The 20,127-nt window shown below is 45.9% G+C and overlaps 1 protein-coding gene across 1 annotated transcript in view; it reads left to right on the forward strand.

Moving 5' to 3' along the window:
- The window catches only part of LOC110499549 (uncharacterized), a 60,142-nt gene extending 40,251 nt beyond the window's left edge, over window positions 1-19,891 (forward strand). Inside the window, exons 15-23 of the mRNA XM_090213134.1 lie at window positions 864-946; window positions 4,990-5,083; window positions 13,318-15,264; window positions 15,369-15,656; window positions 15,821-15,894; window positions 18,510-18,734; window positions 18,837-18,966; window positions 19,082-19,247; window positions 19,416-19,891. Of these exons, the coding sequence (XP_090069260.1) occupies window positions 864-946; window positions 4,990-5,083; window positions 13,318-15,264; window positions 15,369-15,656; window positions 15,821-15,894; window positions 18,510-18,734; window positions 18,837-18,966; window positions 19,082-19,247; window positions 19,416-19,708 (3,300 nt within the window). The 3' untranslated portion in view covers window positions 19,709-19,891. The remainder of the gene's footprint in view (window positions 1-863; window positions 947-4,989; window positions 5,084-13,317; window positions 15,265-15,368; window positions 15,657-15,820; window positions 15,895-18,509; window positions 18,735-18,836; window positions 18,967-19,081; window positions 19,248-19,415) is intronic.
- Window positions 19,892-20,127: the final 236 nt, after the last annotated feature.

A 20,127-nucleotide genomic window follows, 5' to 3' on the forward strand; every position in this document is an offset into this window, starting at 1 on the left:
ATGGTACCTGGTCTAATGTAGTGCGCTATAAAGAGAATAGTGTGCCATTTTGGAAGAATGGCTGATGTTAAAGGTGGACTTTGGGCAGGAACAGAAAAAAAAAAAAAAAGTTTTTAAAACGGTATAACTGGTAAACACATACTGGAGCAGTTACTGGCTAGCTTGGCTAACCAACTAGCTACGTCGGTCGTGGTGCGCATGACCAGAATGACACATCGACCAAGCACCAAAAAGCAGAACCACGTTTCTGTTTTGAATTTTGAGAAGAAGGTTGGAGATGGAACATTTTTCATGCCCAAAGTCTAACCAGAAAAGGTACCCAAACTACTGCTACTAATTCAGCTTTAAAAAAATATATAGATCAGGAGTTTCTAGCAACAATTTTAGCACTCACATATTTTCATTTGTATTGTGTACATTTAAAAAAATTGTAATTGTAATTTTGAATTTAGATTTTTTTTTTTATGTGACTTGACCATCTTTATTTTGGACTTTTTAAATGTTTAAATAAATCAAGTTAAAGTTTGTCACGTGCACAAAATACAGCCAGTGTAAACGGTATAGGCAAATGCTTTCCCTCCAGATTTTCCTCAACAGAATACTCGTCGTATCAATGGACATTCGAGACATTTTAAGAGCACACACGTGAAGGTAGAGTGACATGTTCAGTCACTTACAATTGCCCACTTTGGAAAGACTACAAGCGTATTTGATCAGGAACAGTTCGACGACCTCATCCATGTGGATCCTAGGTACCAATATGTGTATAAAGACCATTGGTGGGATCACTGATGTTCACAACGCCCAGTTTTCTGTTCGCAAAAGGTGTATCTTATGTTTGTTTGTTTTTTTTTTTCCCCCAGAGTGCACTTCTCTCCAGTCTGTCCATGGCGCACCTCTCCGAGCCTACAGAGAACCTGTCCAAGGACATGCTTTTCCATTCCGGGTCAGTTTTTACGAGGAAACTATGAATACGTTTGCGCACATGTCAGTTTCAAGTGTGGAAAAAATGAAACCATTCTCCAGACAGTCTTTTCTAAATGTAAGAAAAGTAGCAGTCAAAAGTTTGGACACACCTTCTCATTCCAGGGTTTTTCTTTATTTTTACTGTTTTCTATACTGTAGAATAATAGTGAAGACATCACAACTATGAAATAACACATATGGAATCATGTAGTAACCCAAACAATTGTTAAACAAATCAATCAAATGTATTTATAAAGCCCTTCTTATATCAGCTGATGTCTCAAAGTGCTGTACAGAAACCCAGCCTAAAACCACCAATCGGCAAGTAATGCAGGTGTAGAAGCACGGTGGCTAGGAAAAACTCCATAGAATGGCCGAAACCTAGAGAGGAACCAGACTATGTGGGGTGGCCAGTCCTCTTCTGGCTGTGCCGGGTGGAGATTATAAACCTAGAGAGGAACCAGACTGAGGGGTGGCCAGTCCTCTTCTGGCTGTGCCGGCTGGAGATTATAACACAACATGGCCAAGATGTTCAAATGTTCATAGTTGGTCGGCAGGTAGCCTAGTGGTTAGAGCATTGGGATGTAACTGAAAGGTTGCTATATCGAATCCCTGAGCTGACCAGGTAAAAATCTGTTGTTCTGCACCTGAACAAGGCAGTTAACCCACTGTTCCTAGACCAGTTAACCCACTGTTCCTAGACCAGTTAACCCACTGTTCATAGGCCAGTTAACCCACTGTTCCTAGACCAGTTAACCCACTGTTCCTAGACCAGTTAACCCACTGTTCCTAGACCAGTTAACCCACTGTTCATAGGCCAGTTAACCCACTGTTCCTAGGCCAGTTAACCCACTGTTCCTAGACCAGTTAACCCACTGTTCCTAGGCCAGTTAACCCACTGTTCCTAGACCAGTTAACCCACTGTTCCTAGACCAGTTAACCCACTGTTCCTAGACCAGTTAACCCACTGTTCCTAGGCCAGTTAACCCACTGTTCCTAGGCCAGTTAACCCACTGTTCCTAGGCCAGTTAACCCACTGTTCCAAGGCCAGTTAACCCACTGTTCCTAGACCAGTTAACCCACTGTTCCTAGACCAGTTAACCCACTGTTCCTAGACCAGTTAACCCACTGTTCCTAGGTTGTCATTGTAAAGGTAAAATATTAACAATCATCACAGTGGTTGTAGAGGGTCCAACAGGTCAGCACCTCAGGAGTAAATGTCTTGGCTTTTCAAAGCCGATCATTCAGCTAGAGACAGCAGGTGCGGTAGAGAGTCGAAAACAGCAGGTCCGGGACAAAGTGGCACGTCCGGTGAACAGGTCAGGGTTCCATAGCCGCAGGCAGAACAATTACCTGGAGCAGCAGCACGACCAGGTGGACTGGGGACAGCAAGGAGTCATCATGCCAGGTAGTCCTGAGACATGGTCCTAGGGCTCAGGTCCTCCGAGAGAGTTAGAGAGAGCATACTTAAAGTCACACCGGATAAGACAGGAGAAATACTCCAGGTATAACAGACTGACCCCCATATAACCATAAACTACTACAGCATAAATACTGGAGGCTGAGACGGGAGGGGGCGGGAGACCCAAACAGGCAGGATATAACCCCAACAAATCAATATATATTTTATTTTTGGCATTCTTCATAGCTACCCTTTGCCTTGATGACTGCTTTGCACACACGGCATTCTCTCACCCAGTTCTTTCTTTTTAAACCACTTTTATCATTTTAAATATTAGTATAATAATAGTCGATCAGGAGCCACCTTTCAATAATACACATTCATTTATATGTCATTTTAGTCTTTGTTTTCCTTCAGTTTGTAGCCTACATTTTCCATTGACCTTTCTCCTTCCTCGGTCAGGTCTGTGTAGTTGTTCCTGAGTCGCTAGCAGTAGTTAATCACACTAGTCCCAAATGATTTGTACAAAGGTAGTCATGTAGCTTATTTTGGAACTGCAACCTCAGTTTTAAACCTGGAGCCTTGTGTTCAGGATGTCGGGACCGTTGTCCCTCAGTGAGGAGTAGGTTTGTTTTTATATTGACTACTAGTCAACCTCCTATTGTATGCTTTTCTCACCTTTTTCAAATATGACAACCTTTCAGGATGAATCAAACCACTTTTATTCAGCCGTATATTTAGTTTTGTAAAGGCTTGCCAAACCAGTTTTTTTATGATTCATAAATACTTTCCTAACCCTAAAATTATATACAAGATCAGAATATTTTTTTAATATCCCAGTTGGTGCTGAAATGGAGATGAGAAATTGATTTATTTAATTCATCCCTATTAATTCTGAACCTGTTCTCTCCATTATATTCTAGTCTGTGGACACAATTCTAACTAAATAAAAGGTGCACAGTATTTTAAAGGGATGGCTTCAGGTAAATGTACTGAAAACTCCACGAGAAAATCTGTTGGCCAGCAAGTGGGAGGGTTTTCAGAATTACATATATTCATTGTGTGTAGGTCGCTACACCCGTAGAGCGTTGGGTCCCTGCATGAGGTCAGTCTTAATACCACCTACTGAGACGTGTGTAGGAAAGACGTATATTTAGCTAATTCTGAATCGTCCCCAAACATAACAGAACAAATAGGCTAGTCCGTGTGCACGTGTGTGTGTGTGTGTGTGTGTAAAAATTAGGGGGGTGGGGGGACTAATCACGTTATTTAGTGAAGAAGCCTTTGACTCTCCTCCTGAACTGCCACTGTAGACCTACACAGCACAGCCATTGGTTAAAGCAGCAAAGTAAAAGGTTTTGATCAGCAAGAGCAGATCAGGCCGGCGCCCAGGGTTGGAAAATCCATTTTTCCTGTAGTCCACAATCATGTCTTTGGCAGGAACTAATGGGGATCCATAATAAATACAAATGGACAGAGAGACGGCGATCGGTGGCGACCTCTTTGTAGACGACGCTTTTACCTCTCTGGTTTTTATTAGTTTGACCTGTCCAAGACTGTCTCTGACTACATGGTTCTGGAGCAGCACAGACTGTCTCATCCTGGCAGTAAGAGCAGGTGGATGGATATATGACCTGTTCCACACTCCTTTTAATGGCCATTTTAGCTGAACAGACGGAGAGGAAAGACGTCAATTCTTTGCCACGTGTAGTGTTGGACACAATGGTTTAGCGTGGCTACAACGGTTTACCACCTGACTTCCTGTTTTTAGACCGGTGGTTTATAAGGGTGGCAGTACGAATGGGGAATGGCTAAAGATTTTTCTTATGAGGCAAAATTTAAAACCAACCATCGGTTGGCGTGCCATCTGTTTTTAATGATCAGATTTGAAAACACATTCGCACACACTTAATGTCGAACAGTCCCAATGTCTGGATAAAGATTAGCAGACACTCAACTCGCGGTGAAATTAAACAAAATGGCTGTGTAGATTTTGAAGGATTTAACATAAAGTACTGTGACTGTGTCCCAAGTGGCAACCGATTCCCTAAATGGGGCACAAAACTCATCTTTTAAAAACACACTCACTAATACATTTAGCCCTAGCTAAGTCTGCTGTCACAACATCTTGAGCTGAATGTGTGGTTTCACTCGGTGTTCTCTACTAACCCCCCCCCCCCCGAGCACCTTAGGATAAAGAATGCATTCTAAATGGCACCCTATATAGTGCACTACTTTAGCCCAGAGCCCTATGGGAGAGAACACAAAGTGAAACCACATATTCAGCTCAAGATGTTATGACAGCAGACTTAGCTAGGGCTAAATGTATTAGGGAGTGTGTTTTTAATAGATGAGTTTTGTGCCCTATTTATTGTCTTGTATTTTACCCTGTATAAAATAGCTTTTTTTTAAGAAACTAAGAAACCCGCCAGCAGATTATTTTAACATAAACCCAACTGCTATGTGTGTCCCATAGGGCTCTCATCAAAAGGAGTGGGCTATAAGGGGATAGGCACCCTAAATATGATTTTTTTTTAAAAGTCATTTTTTGTTGTCCTTGATTTTAGAATAACAAATGTATTATTTAAATCCTCTGGTTTAACTGCTGCCTCCTCCAACAGGATGGATATGCTAGCAGCAGCAGGACTGACTGGAGACACTAGACAACAGAGGAGCTCTGTGCTCTCTTCTCCACTAAAGACCTGTACGGTAATGGTATGTAAACACACACACACACCTCTACACCTACACTCATCTGAATGGATACTGTGCAAGTGGACAGGTAACTTTTACTAGCTAACATTGGGGCACATTTTCACCTATTGTTTTCCTGAAGAAAGTTAAACATCAAGGTGAAATATGGTTTAATGTTAATGAATCTATGTTAAGGTACAGTGCACTCAACAAAATATGGGGGTCTGAATTCTTTGTTACAGCCTCATTTTTTTTCCTCATCAATCTACACACAATACCCCATAATGGCAAAGCGATAACGGGTTTTTAGCAATTTATGCAAATGTTTTATGTTTATTTGCATAAGTATTCAGAGCCTTCGCTATGAGACTCGAAATTGAATGCAGGTGCATCTTGTTTCCATTGATCAAATCAAATTTTATTTGTCACATACACACGGTTAGCAGATGTTAATGGTCACATACACATGGTTAGCAGATGTTAATGGTCACATGGTTAGCAGATGTTAATGGTCACATACACATGGTTAGCAGATGTTAATGGTCACATACACATGGTTAGCAGATGTTAATGGTCACATACACATGGTTAGCAGATGTTAATGCGAGTGTAGCGAAATGCTTGTGCTTCTAGTTCCGACAATGCAGTAATAACCAACAAGTAATCTAACTAACAATTCCAAAACTACTGTCTTATACACAGTGTGAGGGGATAAATAATATGTACATAAGGATATATGAATGAGTGATGGTACAGAGCAGCATAGGCAAGATACAGTAGATGGTATCGAGTACAGTATATACATGTGAGATGAGTATGTAAACAAAGTGGCATAGTTAAAGTGGCTAGTGATACATGTATTACATAAGGATACAGTCGATGATATAGAGTACAGTATATACGTATGCATATGAGATGAATAATATAGGGTAAGTAACATTATATAAGGTAGCATTGTTTAAAGTGGCTAGTGATATATTTACATTTCCCATCAATTCCCATTATTAAAGTGGCTGGAGTTGAGTCAGTGTCAGTGTGTTGGCAGCAGCCACTCAATGTTAGTGGTGGCTGTTTAACAGTCTGATGGCCTTGAGATAAAAGCTGTTTTTCAGTCTCTCGGTCCCAGCTTTGATGCACCTGTACTGACCTCGCCTTCTGGATGATAGCGGGGTGAACAGGCAGTGGCTCGGGTGGTTGATGTCTTTGATGATCTTTATGGCCTTCCTGTGACATCGGGTGGTGTAGGTGTCCTGGAGGGCAGGTAGTTTGCCCCCGGTGATGCGTTGTGCAGACCTCACTACCCTCTGGAGAGCCTTACGGTTGAGGGCGGAGCAGTTGCCGTACCAGGCGGTGATACAGCCCGCCAGGATGCTCTCGATTGTGCATCTGTAGAAGTTTGTGAGTGCTTTTGGTGACAAGCCAAATTTCTTCAGCCTCAGGAGGTTGAAGAGGCGCTGCTGCGCCTTCTTCACAATGCTGTCTGTGTGAGTGGACCAATTCAGTTTGTCTGTGATGTGTATGCCGAGGAACTTAAAACTTGCTACCCTCTCCACTACTGTTCCATCGATGTGGATAGGGGGGTGTTCCCTCTGCTGTTTCCTGAAGTCCACAATCATCTCCTTAGTTTTGTTGACGTTGAGTGTGAGGTTATTTTCCTGACACTACACTCCGAGGGCCCTCACCTCCTCCCTGTAGGCCGTCTCGTCGTTGTTGGTAATCAAGCCTACCACTGTTGTGTCGTCCGCAGACTTGATGATTGAGTTGGAGCCGTGCGTGGCCACGCAGTCGTGGGTGAACAGGGAGTACAGGAGAGGGCTCAGAACGCACCCTTGTGGGGCCCCAGTGTTGACGATCAGCGGGGAGGAGATGTTGTTGCCTACCCTCACCACCTGGGGGCGGCCCGTCAGGAAGTCCAGTACCCAGTTGCACAGGGCGGGGTCGAGACCCAGGGTCTCGAGCTTGATGACGTGCTTGGAGGGTACTATGGTGTTGAATGCCGAGCTGTAGTCAATGAACAGCATTCTCACATAGGTATTCCTCTTGTCCAGATGGGTTAGGGCAGTGTGGTTGAGATTGCATCGTCTGTGGACCTATTTGGGCGGTAAGCAAATTGGAGTGGGTCTAGGGTGTCAGGTAGGGTGGAGGTGATATGGTCCTTGACTAGTCTCTCAAAGCACTTCATGATGACGGAAGTGAGTGCTACGGGGCGGTAGTCGTTTAGCTCAGTTACCTTAGCTTTCTTGGGAACAGGAACAATGGTGGCCCTCTTGAAGCATGTGGGAACAGCAGACTGGTATAGGGATTGATTGAATATGTCCATAAACACACCGGCCAGCTGGTCTGCGCATGCTCTGAGGGCGCGGCTGGGGATGCCGTCTGGGCCTGCAGCCTTGCAAGGGTTAACACGTTTAAATGTCTTACTCACCTCGGCTGCAGTGAAGGAGAGACCGCAAGTTTTCGTTGCAGGCTGTGTCAGTGGCACTGTATTGTCCTCAAAGCGGGCAAAAAAGTTATTTAGTCTGCCTGGGAGCAGGACATCCTGGTCCGTGACTGGGCTGGATTTCTTCCTGTAGTCCGTGATTGACTGTAGACCCTGCCACATGCCTCTTGTGTCTGAGCCGTTGAATTGAGATTCTACTTTGTCTCTGTACTGACGCTTAGCTTGTTTGATAGCCTTGCGGAGGGAATAGCTGCACTGTTTGTATTCGGTCATGTTACCAGACACCTTGCCCTGATTTAAAAGCAGTGGTTCGCGCTTTCAGTTTCACGCGAATGCTGCCATCAATCCACGGTTTCTGGTTAGGGAATGTTTTAATCGTTGCTATGGGAACGACATCTTCAACGCACGTTCTAATGAACTCGCACACCGAATCAGCGCATTCGTCAATGTTGTTGTCTGACGCAATACGAAACATGTCCCAGTCCACGTGATGGAAGCAGTCTTGGAGTGTGGAGTCAGCTTGGTCGGACCAGCGTTGGACAGACCTCAGCGTGGGAGCCTCTTGTTTTAGTTTCTGTCTGTAGGCAGGGATCAACAAAATGGAGTCGTGGTCAGCTTTTCCGAAAGGGGGGCGGGGCAGGACCTTATATGCGTCGCGGAAGTTAGAGTAACAATGATCCAAGGTCTTTCCACCCCTGGTTGCGCAATCGATATGCTGATAAAATTTAGGGAGTCTTGTTTTCAGATTAGCCTTGTTAAAATCCCCAGCTACAATGAATGCAGCCTCCGGATAAATGGTTTCCAGTTTGCAAAGAGTCAAATAAAGTTCATTCAGAGCCATCGATGTGTCTGCTTGGGGGGGATATATACGGCTGTGATTATAATCAAAGAGAATTCTCTTGGTAGATAATGCGGTCTAGATTTGATTGTGAGGAATTCTAAATCAGGTGAACAGAAGGATTTGAGTTCCTGTATGTTTCTTTCATCACACCATGTCACGTTAGCCATAAGGCATACGCCCCCGCCCCTCTTCTTACCAGAAAGATGTTTGTTTCTGTCTGCGCGATGCGTGGAGAAACCTGTTGGCTGCACCGCCTCGGATAGCGTCTCTCCAGTAAGCCACGTTTCCGTGAAGCAAAGAACGTTAGTCTCTGATGTCCCTCTGGAATGCTACCCTTGCTCGGATTTCATCAACCTTGTTGTCAAGAGACTGGACATTGGCAAGAAGAATGCTAGGGAATGGTGCACGGTGTGCCCGTCTCCGGAGTCTGACCAGAAGACCGCCTCGTTTCCCTCTTTTTCGGAGTCGTTTTTTTGGGTCGCTGCATGGGATCCACTCCGTTGTCCTGTTTGTAAGGCAGAACACAGGATCCGCGTCGCGAAAAACATATTCTTGGTCGTACTGATGGTGAGTTGACGCTGATCTTATATTCAGTAGTTCTTCTCGACTGTATGTAATGAAACCTAAGATGACCTGGTGTACTAATGTAAGAAATAACACGTAAAAAAACCAAAAAACTGTTTCCTAGGAACGCGAAGCGAGGCGGCCATCTCTGTCGGCGCCGGAAGTAACAAAACAAACATCATCCTTGATGTTTCTACAACTTGACTGGAGCCTACCTGTGTTAAATTCAATTGATTGGACATGATTTGGAATTGCACACACCTGTAAGGTACCGTAGTTGACAGTGCATGTCAGAGCAAAAACCAAGCTATGAGGTCGAAGGAATTGTATGTAGAACTGCAAGATTGGATTGTGTTGGCACAGAGCTGGGGAAGGATACCAAAATATTTCTGCAGCATTGAAGGTCCTCAAGAACATAGTTGCCTCCATTCTTAAATGGAAGAAGTTTGGAATCACCAAGACTTTTCCTAGAGCTGGCCGCCTGGCCAAACTGAGCAATCGGGGGAGAAGGGCCTTGGTCAGGGAAGTGACCAAGAACCCAAAGGTCACTCTGACAGAGCTCCAAAGTTCCTCTGGAGAAAATATTATATGGTCTGATGAAACCAAGATTGAACTCTTTGGCCTGAATGTTAAGTGTCACATCTGGAATAAACCAGACACCGCTCATCACCTGGCCAATACCATTCCTACGGTGAAGCATGGTGGTGGCATCGTCATGCTGTGGGAATGTTTTTCAGTGGAAAGGGACTGGGAGACTAGTCAGGATCGAGGGAAAGATGAGCGGAGCAAAATACAGAGATCCTTGATAAAAACCTGCTCCAGAGCGCTCAGGACCTCCGACTGGGACAAGTATCTGAAGGTCCTTGAGTGGCCCAGCCAGAGTCCGGACTTGAACACGATCGAACATCTCTGGAGAGACCTGAAAATAGCTTCGCAGCATCGCTCCCTGTCCAACCTGACAGAGCTTGACAGGATCTGCAGAAAAGAATGGGAGAAACTCTATAAATACAGGTGTGCCAAACTTGTAAAAGGGGAAAGGGGGATAACTAGTCAGTTGTCCAACTGAAATGTGTTTTCCGCATTTAACCCAAACCCTCTGAATCGGGGGGGGGGGGGGGGGGGATTTTTACATTGTCACCTCTGGGGATTTGATCCAGCAACCTTACTGGCTCAACGCTTTAACCACTAGACTACCTAGCGTCAAACCCAATCAGATTTAAGCCTGAATTCGCTGCCAAAGGTGCTTTAACAAAGTACTGATATGAAGGGTATCAAATCACAATGCAAATAGTCCGGGTAGCCATTTGATTACCTGTTCAGGAGTCTTATGGCTTAGGGGTAAAAACTGTTGAGAAGCCTTTTTGTCCTAGACTTGGCACTCCGGTACCGCTTGCCATGCGGTAGTAGAGAGAACAGTCTATGACTGGGGTGGCTGGGGTCTTTGGCAATGTTTAGGGCCTTCCTCTGACACTGCCTGGTATAGAGGTCCTGGGTGGCAGGCAGTTTAGCCCCAGTGATGTACTGGGCCGTACGCACTACCCTTTGTAGTGCCTTGCGGTCGGAGGCCGAGCAATTGCCGTACCAGGCAGTGATGCAACCAGTGCTCTGGATGTTGCAGCTGTAGAACCTTTTGAGGATCTCAGGACCCATGCCAAATCTTTTTAGTTTCCTGAGGGGGCTTTGTCGTGCCCTCTTCACGACTGTCTTGGTGTGTTTGGACCATTGTAGTTTGTTGATGTGGACACCAAGGAACTTGAAGCTCTCAACCTACTCCACTACATCCCTGTCGATGAGAATGGGGGCGTGCTCGGTCCTCCTTTTCCTGTAGTCCACAATCATCTCCTTATTATTGGTTACGTTGAGGGATCGGTTGTTATTCTGGCACCACCCGGCCAGGTCTCTGACCTCCTCCCTATAGGCTGTCTTGTCATTGTCTGTGATCAGGCCTACCGCCATTTGTGTCATCTGCAAACTTAATGATGGTGTTGGAGTCGTGCCTGGCCATGCATTTGTGGGTGAACAGGAGGGGACTGCGCATGCACCCCTGGGGAGCTCCAGTGTTGAGGATCAGCGTGGCAGATGTGTTGCTACCTACCCTCACCACCTGGGAGCGGCCCGTCATGAAGTCCAGGATCCAGTTGCAAAGGGAGGTGTTTAGTCCCAGGATCCTTAGCTTAGTGATGAGTTTTGTGGGCACTATGGTGTTGAACGCTGAGCTGTAGTCAATGAATAGCATTCTCACATAGGTGTTCCTTTTGTCCAGGTGGGAAAGGGCAGTGTGGAGTGCAATAGAGATTGCATCATCTGTTTGGGCGGTATGCAAATTGGAGTGGATCTAGGGTTTCTGGGAAAATGGTGTTGATGTGAGCCATTACCCACCTTTCAAAGCACTTCATGGATACGGATGTGAGTGCTTCGTGTCTGTAGTCATTTAGGCAGGTTGCCTTCGTGTTCTTCGGCACAGGGACTATGGTGGTCTGCTTGAAACATGTTGGTATTACAGACTCAATCAGGGACATGTTGAAAATGTCAGTGAAGACACCTGCCAGTTGGTCAGCACGTGCCCGGAGCACACGTCCTGGTAATCCGTCTGGCCCCGCGGCCTTGTGAATGTTGACCTGTTTAAAGGTCTTACTCACGTCTGCTACGGAGAGCGTGATCAGTCATCCGGAACAGCTGATGATCTCATGCATGCCTCAGTGTTGCTTGCCTCGAAGCAAGCATAGAAATTATTTAGCTCGTCTGGTAGGCTTGTGTCACTGGGCAACTCGCAGCTGTGCTTCCCTTTGTAGTCTGTTGTAGTTTGCGAGCCCTGCCACATAAGACGAGCGTCGGAGCTGGTGTAGTATGATTCAATCTTAGCCCTGTAATGATGCTTTGCCTGGTTGATGGTTTGTCGGAGAGCAAAGCAGGATTTCCTATAAGCTTCCGGGTTAGCGTCCCGCACCTTTAAAGCTCTGCTCAGTGTGAATGTTTCCTGTAATCCATGGCTTCTGGCTGGGGTGTGTACGTAAGTAAATGTGATATTTAAGTAAAAAAAAAAAAAAATCTTCGTGGGGAAATGTTATCCATTTAAAAATAATCAGATTTTTTTTTTCAGATTATTTTTTGGGGGGGTGTAATCCTCTCTCCACGTTTTGGCCTACCACCTACAATAATGGAATGTATTGGGCATGCATTATAAATTGTATGTTAGTGTGCAGATGTCCGTTTTGTTTGGGCACGCAATCTCACACACGGCTTGATACAGACTTATGGAGCATGAAATGCCTGTTCCCATGGCTTGTTTTCTTAGTTTAATATTTCAAACCTATTACCTTTTTAATGAGCCCACCTCAGAAAACAATTAACGTTTTGTGAAGGCACATTGTACACGGAGCACTTCAAGACGTTTTCAATTAACAATGCCATGGCTGAGTCCTGTTTTCAATTAACAATGCCATGGCTGAGTCCTGTTTTCAATTAACAATGCCATGGCTGAGTCCTGTTTTCAATTAACAATGCCATGGCTGAGTCCTGTTTTCAATTAACAATGCCATGGCTGAGTCCTGTTTTCAATTAACAATGCCATGGCTGAGTCCTGTTTTCAATTAACAATGCCATGGCTGAGTCCTGTTTTCAATTAACAATGCCATGGCTGAGTCCTGTTTTCAATTAACAATGCCATGGCTGAGTCCTGTTTTCAATTAACAATGCCATGGCTGAGTCCTGTTTTCAATTAACAATGCCATGGCTGAGTCCTGTTTTCAATTAACAATGCCATGGCTGAGTCCTGTTTTCAATTAACAATGCCATGGCTGAGTCCTGTTTTCAATTAACAATGCCATGGCTGAGTCCTGTTTTCAATTAACAATGCCATGGCTGAGTCCTGTTTTCAATTAACAATGCCATGGCTGAGTCCTGTTTTCAATTAACAATGCCATGGCTGAGTCCTGTTTTCAATTAACAACGTGGCTTTTTTTTATCCTTTTACTTTAAAATGCGTTTTTTTGTTTCTTGGCTTAACAATAGACGACATGCTCCCTGATTATGAGGAATGACTTTGAAGTTGAAACATGAAACAGAAGTGATTTTATCGCGCATGAGGGAGGGAGAAGGGAAGAAATGGAGACTACAGTAATCAATCAGAAACAGGAGGGTGGTGTCAGAGGTGATGGGAGGGAGCACTACTTCTGCCTAGAGGGAGGATGTTATGGGGAGAGGAGGACTTGTCTGGGGACCGGGCCCTTCAGCAGATACCTGTCCTCTCTGGTCCAGCAGGCTGATGGGTGTACTGTGGGGCCTAACACAAGCCCAGGTGTCCTGTCAGGTCTCTCTTCTGACGGCTGCAGCAGGAGACTGTACAAGGCCGTAGCCTGTTACAGTGGCCCTGCAGAGACCTCATTAGGTGCTGTTGTATCCCACCTGCAGAGAGGAGACGAAGGAGGAATAGACGGAGGAACAGAGGAAGGAACGCACCACGCACACTTTCCGCTGGCCAGCAGCAGCTCAACATACACACAGACCTCTCGGTTTGACAAACACACTGCCTCTCTGTCCCAGCTCAACACACAGACCCACAACCAGACCGAACACACTGCCTCCCGGCTGGACAGGGACAGACACAGACGCAGCCAGGCGGTACGCGGCCTACCGCTAGCAGCATTGGAGGGCCAGTTCAGTCGTTGCATGATGAATTCATCCAAGACCACGGTGGAGGGCTACGGAGACAATTACAAGGAGGAGACACAGGCTGGGGCTAGGAGGGAGGAGGAGGTTGAGCAGGTTAGCAGGGTGTCTAGGGGTGAGGAGACACAGGCTGGGGCTAGGAGGGAGGAGGAGGTTGAGCAGGTTAGCAGGGTGTCTAGGGGTGAGGAGGCGCAGGATGAGAGCCAGTTCTCTGCTTCCGGGCTGGGTGCTCTGGTTAGCAGAGTATCCCAGATCTCTGGGCTTGGGGGGAAGCATGAGCTAGACTCTCTGGGGGAAGAGAACTCTATCTGTGGGATGGGTTCTGTGGTCAGCAGTGAGGTCTCTATCTCTGGGATGGGTTCTGTGGTCAGCACTGAGGTCTCTATCTATGGGATGGGTTCTGTGGTCAGCAGTGAGGTGTCAGTGAGGTTCCCGGACACGTGGCGTCTCCTCCACAGCTCCCTCCCGAGAGTCCTGCAGCAGTTCTGGGACAGTGCAGGAATTCTGCAGCCTGGAGATGGGGGAATGGCTGGGAGTCTGCAGCCTGGAGATGGGGGAATGGCTGGGAGTCTGCAGCCTGGAGATGGGGGAATGGCTGGGAGTCTGCAGCCTGGAGATGGGGGAATGGCTGGGAGTCTGCAGCCTGGAGATGGGGGAATGGCTGGGAGTCTGCAGCCTGGAGATGGGGGAATGGCTGGGAGTCTGCAGCCTGGAGATGGGGGAATGGCTGGGAGTCTGCAGCCTGGAGATGGGGGAATGGCTGGGAGTCTGCAGCCTGGAGATGGGGGAATGGCTGGGAGTCTGCAGCCTGGAGATGGGGGAATGGCTGGGAGTCTGCAACCTGGAGATGGGGGAATGGCTGGGAGCCTGCAGCCTGGAGATGGGGGAATGGCTGGGAGCCTGCAGCCTGTAGATGGGGGAATGGCTGGGAGTCTGAAACCTGGAGCTGTGGGAAGAGCCTGCTCCAGTTGGCCCAGTCGGGTTGTCTCAATGGTGAGAGAGAGTCTGGTGCTGTCAGTGGTCAAAGACAGCCAGGTCTTCTCATTGGTCAGAGAGAGTCACATGTTCTCCTATGTTAAAGACAGTCAGGTGTTCTCTATAGTCAGTGAGCTGCCATTGGTGCAACAGATGAGCACTGAGCTAACTCATGACTTCAGGAGCGTTCCCATTGAGCTAACTCATGACTTCAGGAGCATTCCCATTGAGCTAACTCATGATCTTCAGCAAGTGGAGTCAACTGGAATACAGCAGAGAGCTATTGACCTTAACACCGCACCAAAAATGAACCTGCCCCCTCTTACAACCCACAATACTGTCTTCAGCCCAGCACCAAGCCTGTACCCAGCCCAGAATGCCACTGAGTTCCCACATAGACAGAACACTGGTACAGAAGTGGATTGGAGAGCAGGGGAACAGAATCCCATCCGAGAACTGGAGTGGACTCTGGAAGGCAGACAGGAGGCTCCATCTACGTCAGAGGTACAGATTACAACCAAGAAGGAGCTGTGGTCACCAGAGGACCAGATCAAGATGGAGGAGGACCCACAGTATGTCACCGATGGCGCCAATGGCAGCAAGCCACAGTCCCCTACAGAGCAGGGAGACAACGCCAGGTCTGCAGGTCCAGAGAAGAGCTCTGTTCCTGGGCAGGCGAAGCAGTGGACTGAGGGTGTCCAGGTATATTACCAGGTGTGTTTTTAGTCATTCATATTAGGAAATGTACAAAGTGAATCCAAATTATTCAGCCTTCCCATGTTGCTTTATTAAAATAAATCAAATCATTTTTCTTTCAGAGACTGGTGGAGTTCCCAGGGGCTCTGGTTCAACTCCAGTCCCTTCCCGTGTTCACCCTCCTGGGCTGTCTCCAGTCTGTTGTCCCTTCTGTCTTCACCTCGCAGAGACTCGTGGCTCTCTACTGGCTGGGCGTGGCCAACTGCAGCCAGCCCCACCCACACCCTTCTGTCGTCCTCTTATTTGAGTCCTGCCTCTACGCACTGACCTTTGACCCTGACATGTCCGATCAGACCACGCCTCTGACAGTGTTCCACCACCTCCCCCTGCTGCAGATCAAGGAGATTCAGGTAGGTATTTTTTTATTTAAAGAATTTAAAACGATTAAAATATTTTATTGTCCTACCAATTAAATAATTTACCTATTTTCTTTTATTATTTTTATCCCCATCTTTATCGTCAGTAGTATCACGATTATCATCATCTAGATTTTTCTATCTAAATATCCATCTAGGTGGGTTTTGGCGGTCAGAGTCTTCATCTCACAGCCTCCACTAAGGAGAGTGTCCTGACCCTCTACACCCACAGGTAAAGGAGAGGACCACTGTGCTCAGATCTTTTCCTCTAACCTAGTGGAAACCAAAGGAGAGAACCACTGTGCTCAGATCTTATCCTCTAGCCTAGTGGAAACCAAAGGAGAGAACCACTGTGCTCAGATCTTATCCTCTAGCCTAGTGGAAACCAAAGGAGAGAACCACTGTGCTCAGATCTTATCCTCTAGCCTAGTGGAAACCAAAGGAGAGAACCACTGTGCTCAGATCTTATCCTCTAGCCTAGTGGAAACAAAAGTGTGCTTGGAGCCATCAGTTGGTCACGATCGATTGCCAATCAGTCGTACTTTAATAAAACATTTTTTTTAAAGTAGGTTAGCACTTGAATAGAAGTAGGTTAATGTCTTCGTGTGGTCTACTAAGATGCAGGTTAGCATTTATTGTCCTGAATCTTGTCCTGGAGGCAGTGACCATGCTGTGCAGAGCTATCTGCCACAGCCACAAAGTCGTGGTCTGATTTTCAACCCTGCCTTAACCACACTGCTAACCCTAATGCCTAACCCTTACTTTAAAGTGGAACTGACAGCGTTTTAGCAACATGAAATCTTATCGAAATCTTATCGAAATCTGTTCATATACACCACAGGAGGCTAATTGAGGAGGACTGGCTCGCGGTAATGAGTGGAGCAGAATCACTGGAATGGTATCAAACGCAGTGTTTCCAGGTGTTTGCCATTCCATCTGCGCCGTTCCGGACATTATTATGAGCCGTGCTCCCTTCAGCAGCCTCCACTGATATACACCCTCAGGGAGAATGTCACTTTTTTTATTTACATTTTCTAACATTCGAGCACTTAGATATGGTCGTTTTCATGACTTCATAGAATGTTTTGGGATGATGTATAGTAAGGTGTTTTGAGAATTCTCTAGAATAAATCAAATAAAATGGACGTTTAGACAATTAATAGACACTGCAGTAAGTAAAACGTAATAAAAACATTGGTCTTGTCCAAGTTCCGGAGTCTATGTAGACCACTGCGCCATAGCCAATCAGAGCTACACTAGGCCTATATGCAAATAAGCCATTTGCCACACGGCCCTTCCATCATTCACTTTGAACTGCTCTATGGGTATACAGACAGACAGTCGGTCAGTCACTCACTCCTCCAATGACATGACATCCTCCCAGCAGCTAGCTAGCTAAGGTTGGGCTCTGTTTTGTTTTTGCTTGTTAAATAAATAGCTAGCTACATAAATAGATACGCTAGCACAGGGGTGTTGAATCTCAATATTGAAAAAAAAAAAATTACAACAAATTTGTGGGTCAGACATATCCTATTTGGTTTTTACAAAAACCTGCAACCCTTTCTAGCCATTGTTTTATTAGAAAAATATGGTCCTCATACTTATGTATGTGGATACCTGCTCCTCATTCTTATGCTGACGTTGCTTCCAGAGGCAGTTTGGAACTCTGTAGCGAGTGATCAACCGGGGAGACTAATTTTTGCGCGCTTCAGCACTCTGGTGTCATTCTGTGAGCTTGTGTGGCCGACCACTTCCCGATTTTAGCTGTTTTTTTTCTTCTTCTCCTGGGCGTATCCACTTCGCAATAAAAGCACTTACAGTTGACGGGCAGCTCTAGCAGGGCAGACATTTGACTAATTGACTTGTTGGAAAGGTGGCATCCTACGACGGTGCAATGTTGTAAGTCACTAAGCTTTTCATAAAGGCAATTCTACTGCCAATGTTTGTCTATGGAGATTGCATGGCAGTGTGCTCGATTTTTATACACCTGTTAGCAACGGTTGTGGCTGAAACCGCTGAATCCACTCATTTAAAGGGGTGTCCACATATTTGTGGATATATAGTGTATCTACATAGGATGCTGAATATAGCATTTTAACATATTAAAACAAGAGGTAAATTATATTTGTCCAGCCTTTGCTGCTTAAATTCTGTGACCCTAATCAAAATCTATTTAATGAGTCCAAATAACAAAAATGTAACTATAGGGTGTTTTAACACCCTATAGCAACAAAAACAAATTCTTATTTGGGATGACTGCTTACCTAGGCCAAACCCTAACTTGGACGACACTGGGCCAATTGTGCGCCGCCCTATGGGTCTCCCAATCATGGCCGTTTGTGATACAGCCTGGAATCGAACCAGGGTCTGTAGTGACTCCTCTAGCACTGAGATGCAAGTGCCTTAGACTGCTGCGCCACTTGGGAGCCAATGCCTTACTGTACGTCATGGGATTCATTTGTCAAATAGAAACTATTTTTAAAACCTATAAAGTTTGTTTTGAAACAATACCGGGAATCTTATATTTTCACTGATATTATGATTGTCTGTTTTGTTTCAAATCTGCGTAGTTGTTAAAACGCTGTCCCTTCCACTTTGATTTGATTTAAATTAAGACTAAAGAGCAACATTTTTGTTCTCATGAATTGTTGGCTGATTAAAAAAAAAAATATATATATATATATATAAGTACTTTGCAGCTGGCTTATCGAGCAGAAATCGCTCAGTTCTGCCTCCAGGACAAGATTCATGACGACAAACGGCAGCCTGCCACTAAAGCATGTTGCTTGAATAATAGAAATACATTTGATCAAATCTTCAATTACACCCTCTGCTGTGCCTCCACAGCCAGACCCTCACCCAGGCCCTCACCCAGACCCTGCTAGGTGTGTTGTCCCCTGGGGACCAGCGAGTGGCTCACCACCCCTTCCTGAAGGAGGATCTGATGGAGCTGTCTCTGGACTGGAAGGCCCAGGTACCTGACCTGCTGTTGGATGCTGGGCTCAGGCTGTCTGGTCACTTCCACAAGACCCTAGCTGACCTGGTGTATATTCTGCACGGCAACATGGACAGGTAGCAGGATTGTAGTATTTGTTGGTCTTGAAAAGGATAGCTCATAGCACAAAAGAACTGAAGACAGACAAAACGATTGAGTTTCATTTTACATCTTTTCAGAGAGAAGCCTAGTCTGGGAGAGGTCAGACTGCTGCTCTACACTACTGTTGGTGTGACAACGACCCCTGACCCCAGACCTGACCCCTGGGCCCAGCTCTTCCTCACGGAGACACACCTGGGACTGGTGCAGGTACATTTAACTATGTTTTAATATGTATTTATTCATTTATGCAGGAAGATGCCATGCACTCACTCTCAATTTGACATTTTGTCAGATTCATTCATCCCTTTCTTCCTTCATGCAGGAGAATGCAGTGTTCCACCCTGCTCCGCGCCACCTTCCCCTGCTGTCCCGACAAGCACAGTTCCAGGGGGTGTCCCTTCGGTGCCGCTCTGACATCCGCTGTTTGATGGTCGGAGATTGGGCCGGGAGCTCCCCTGCTGTGGGGGGAGATGGAGCCGGTGATGAAGGTATTTTTTGGTCAATACATTTAAAAAATCAGCCACATGTTGATGCAGTCCATTTAAACTTGAGGAAAAAACTAGAAATGTGTTTTACCAATTTAAAATATTTGGAGCATAAATAGTGTGCATTCTTTTTTTATTTTGAACACAAAGTTTAATGTATTTCGATTGTAGTCGCAGGTGGGGCAATTAGACTGGACATCATCCTGTCTCGGAACCGGAGGACCAGGGGAGAGAGGTGGGACAGGCCTACGGAACAGCCCGGAAGAAGTGCTGCTGCTGTGAGGGCGGTAGGAAGGGTGGCTGAAGCTGCTATCCTGTATGCTGACTCGAATTCATGTCCTTCGCCTCATCAGCAGGCTGAAGTGTGGAAATTAAATTTCAGCTGCTCGTCGGAGGCCGCCTGTCTGATTAATCACTTGTCAAACGTCTCAATGGTCACTGATCAAGGACTGGACAGACCGTAATGGAACTATAGCTTAGACGGGACCGGACTGAACAGAAGAACTGGTACCTAACTCTCATTGAGAGGAAGTCGAGGTGTATGTTTTCTCACTGAGTGGCAGTCGAGGTGGCAGTACAGTGCATCTGAAAACAACAAGATGGAGAATGTTTCTACTATGACACTAGTAAAGGGCACTTCCCCCAAACACAGACCATGATGAGTCCATGGATGTATAAAAGCTTAAAAGACAGTCTCCTTGAACTTCAACTTTCACCCAGGACTCTTGGGTTAATCTATGTCCAGGAAACAGGCCCAGAGAGTACATGAATATATATATATATATGAATGTGTTTTGTTGTTCAACGTTTCCATGCACCGATTTCTATGAAGTGTTCATATCCCGTTTTCCACGTCTTTCTGAAGTTTATTTTCTGTCGTTTT

Source organism: Oncorhynchus mykiss, chromosome 20 (genome assembly GCF_057628025.1).
Source record: "Oncorhynchus mykiss isolate SJ-2025 chromosome 20, ASM5762802v1, whole genome shotgun sequence".
Classification (NCBI taxonomy): domain Eukaryota; kingdom Metazoa; phylum Chordata; class Actinopteri; order Salmoniformes; family Salmonidae; genus Oncorhynchus; species Oncorhynchus mykiss.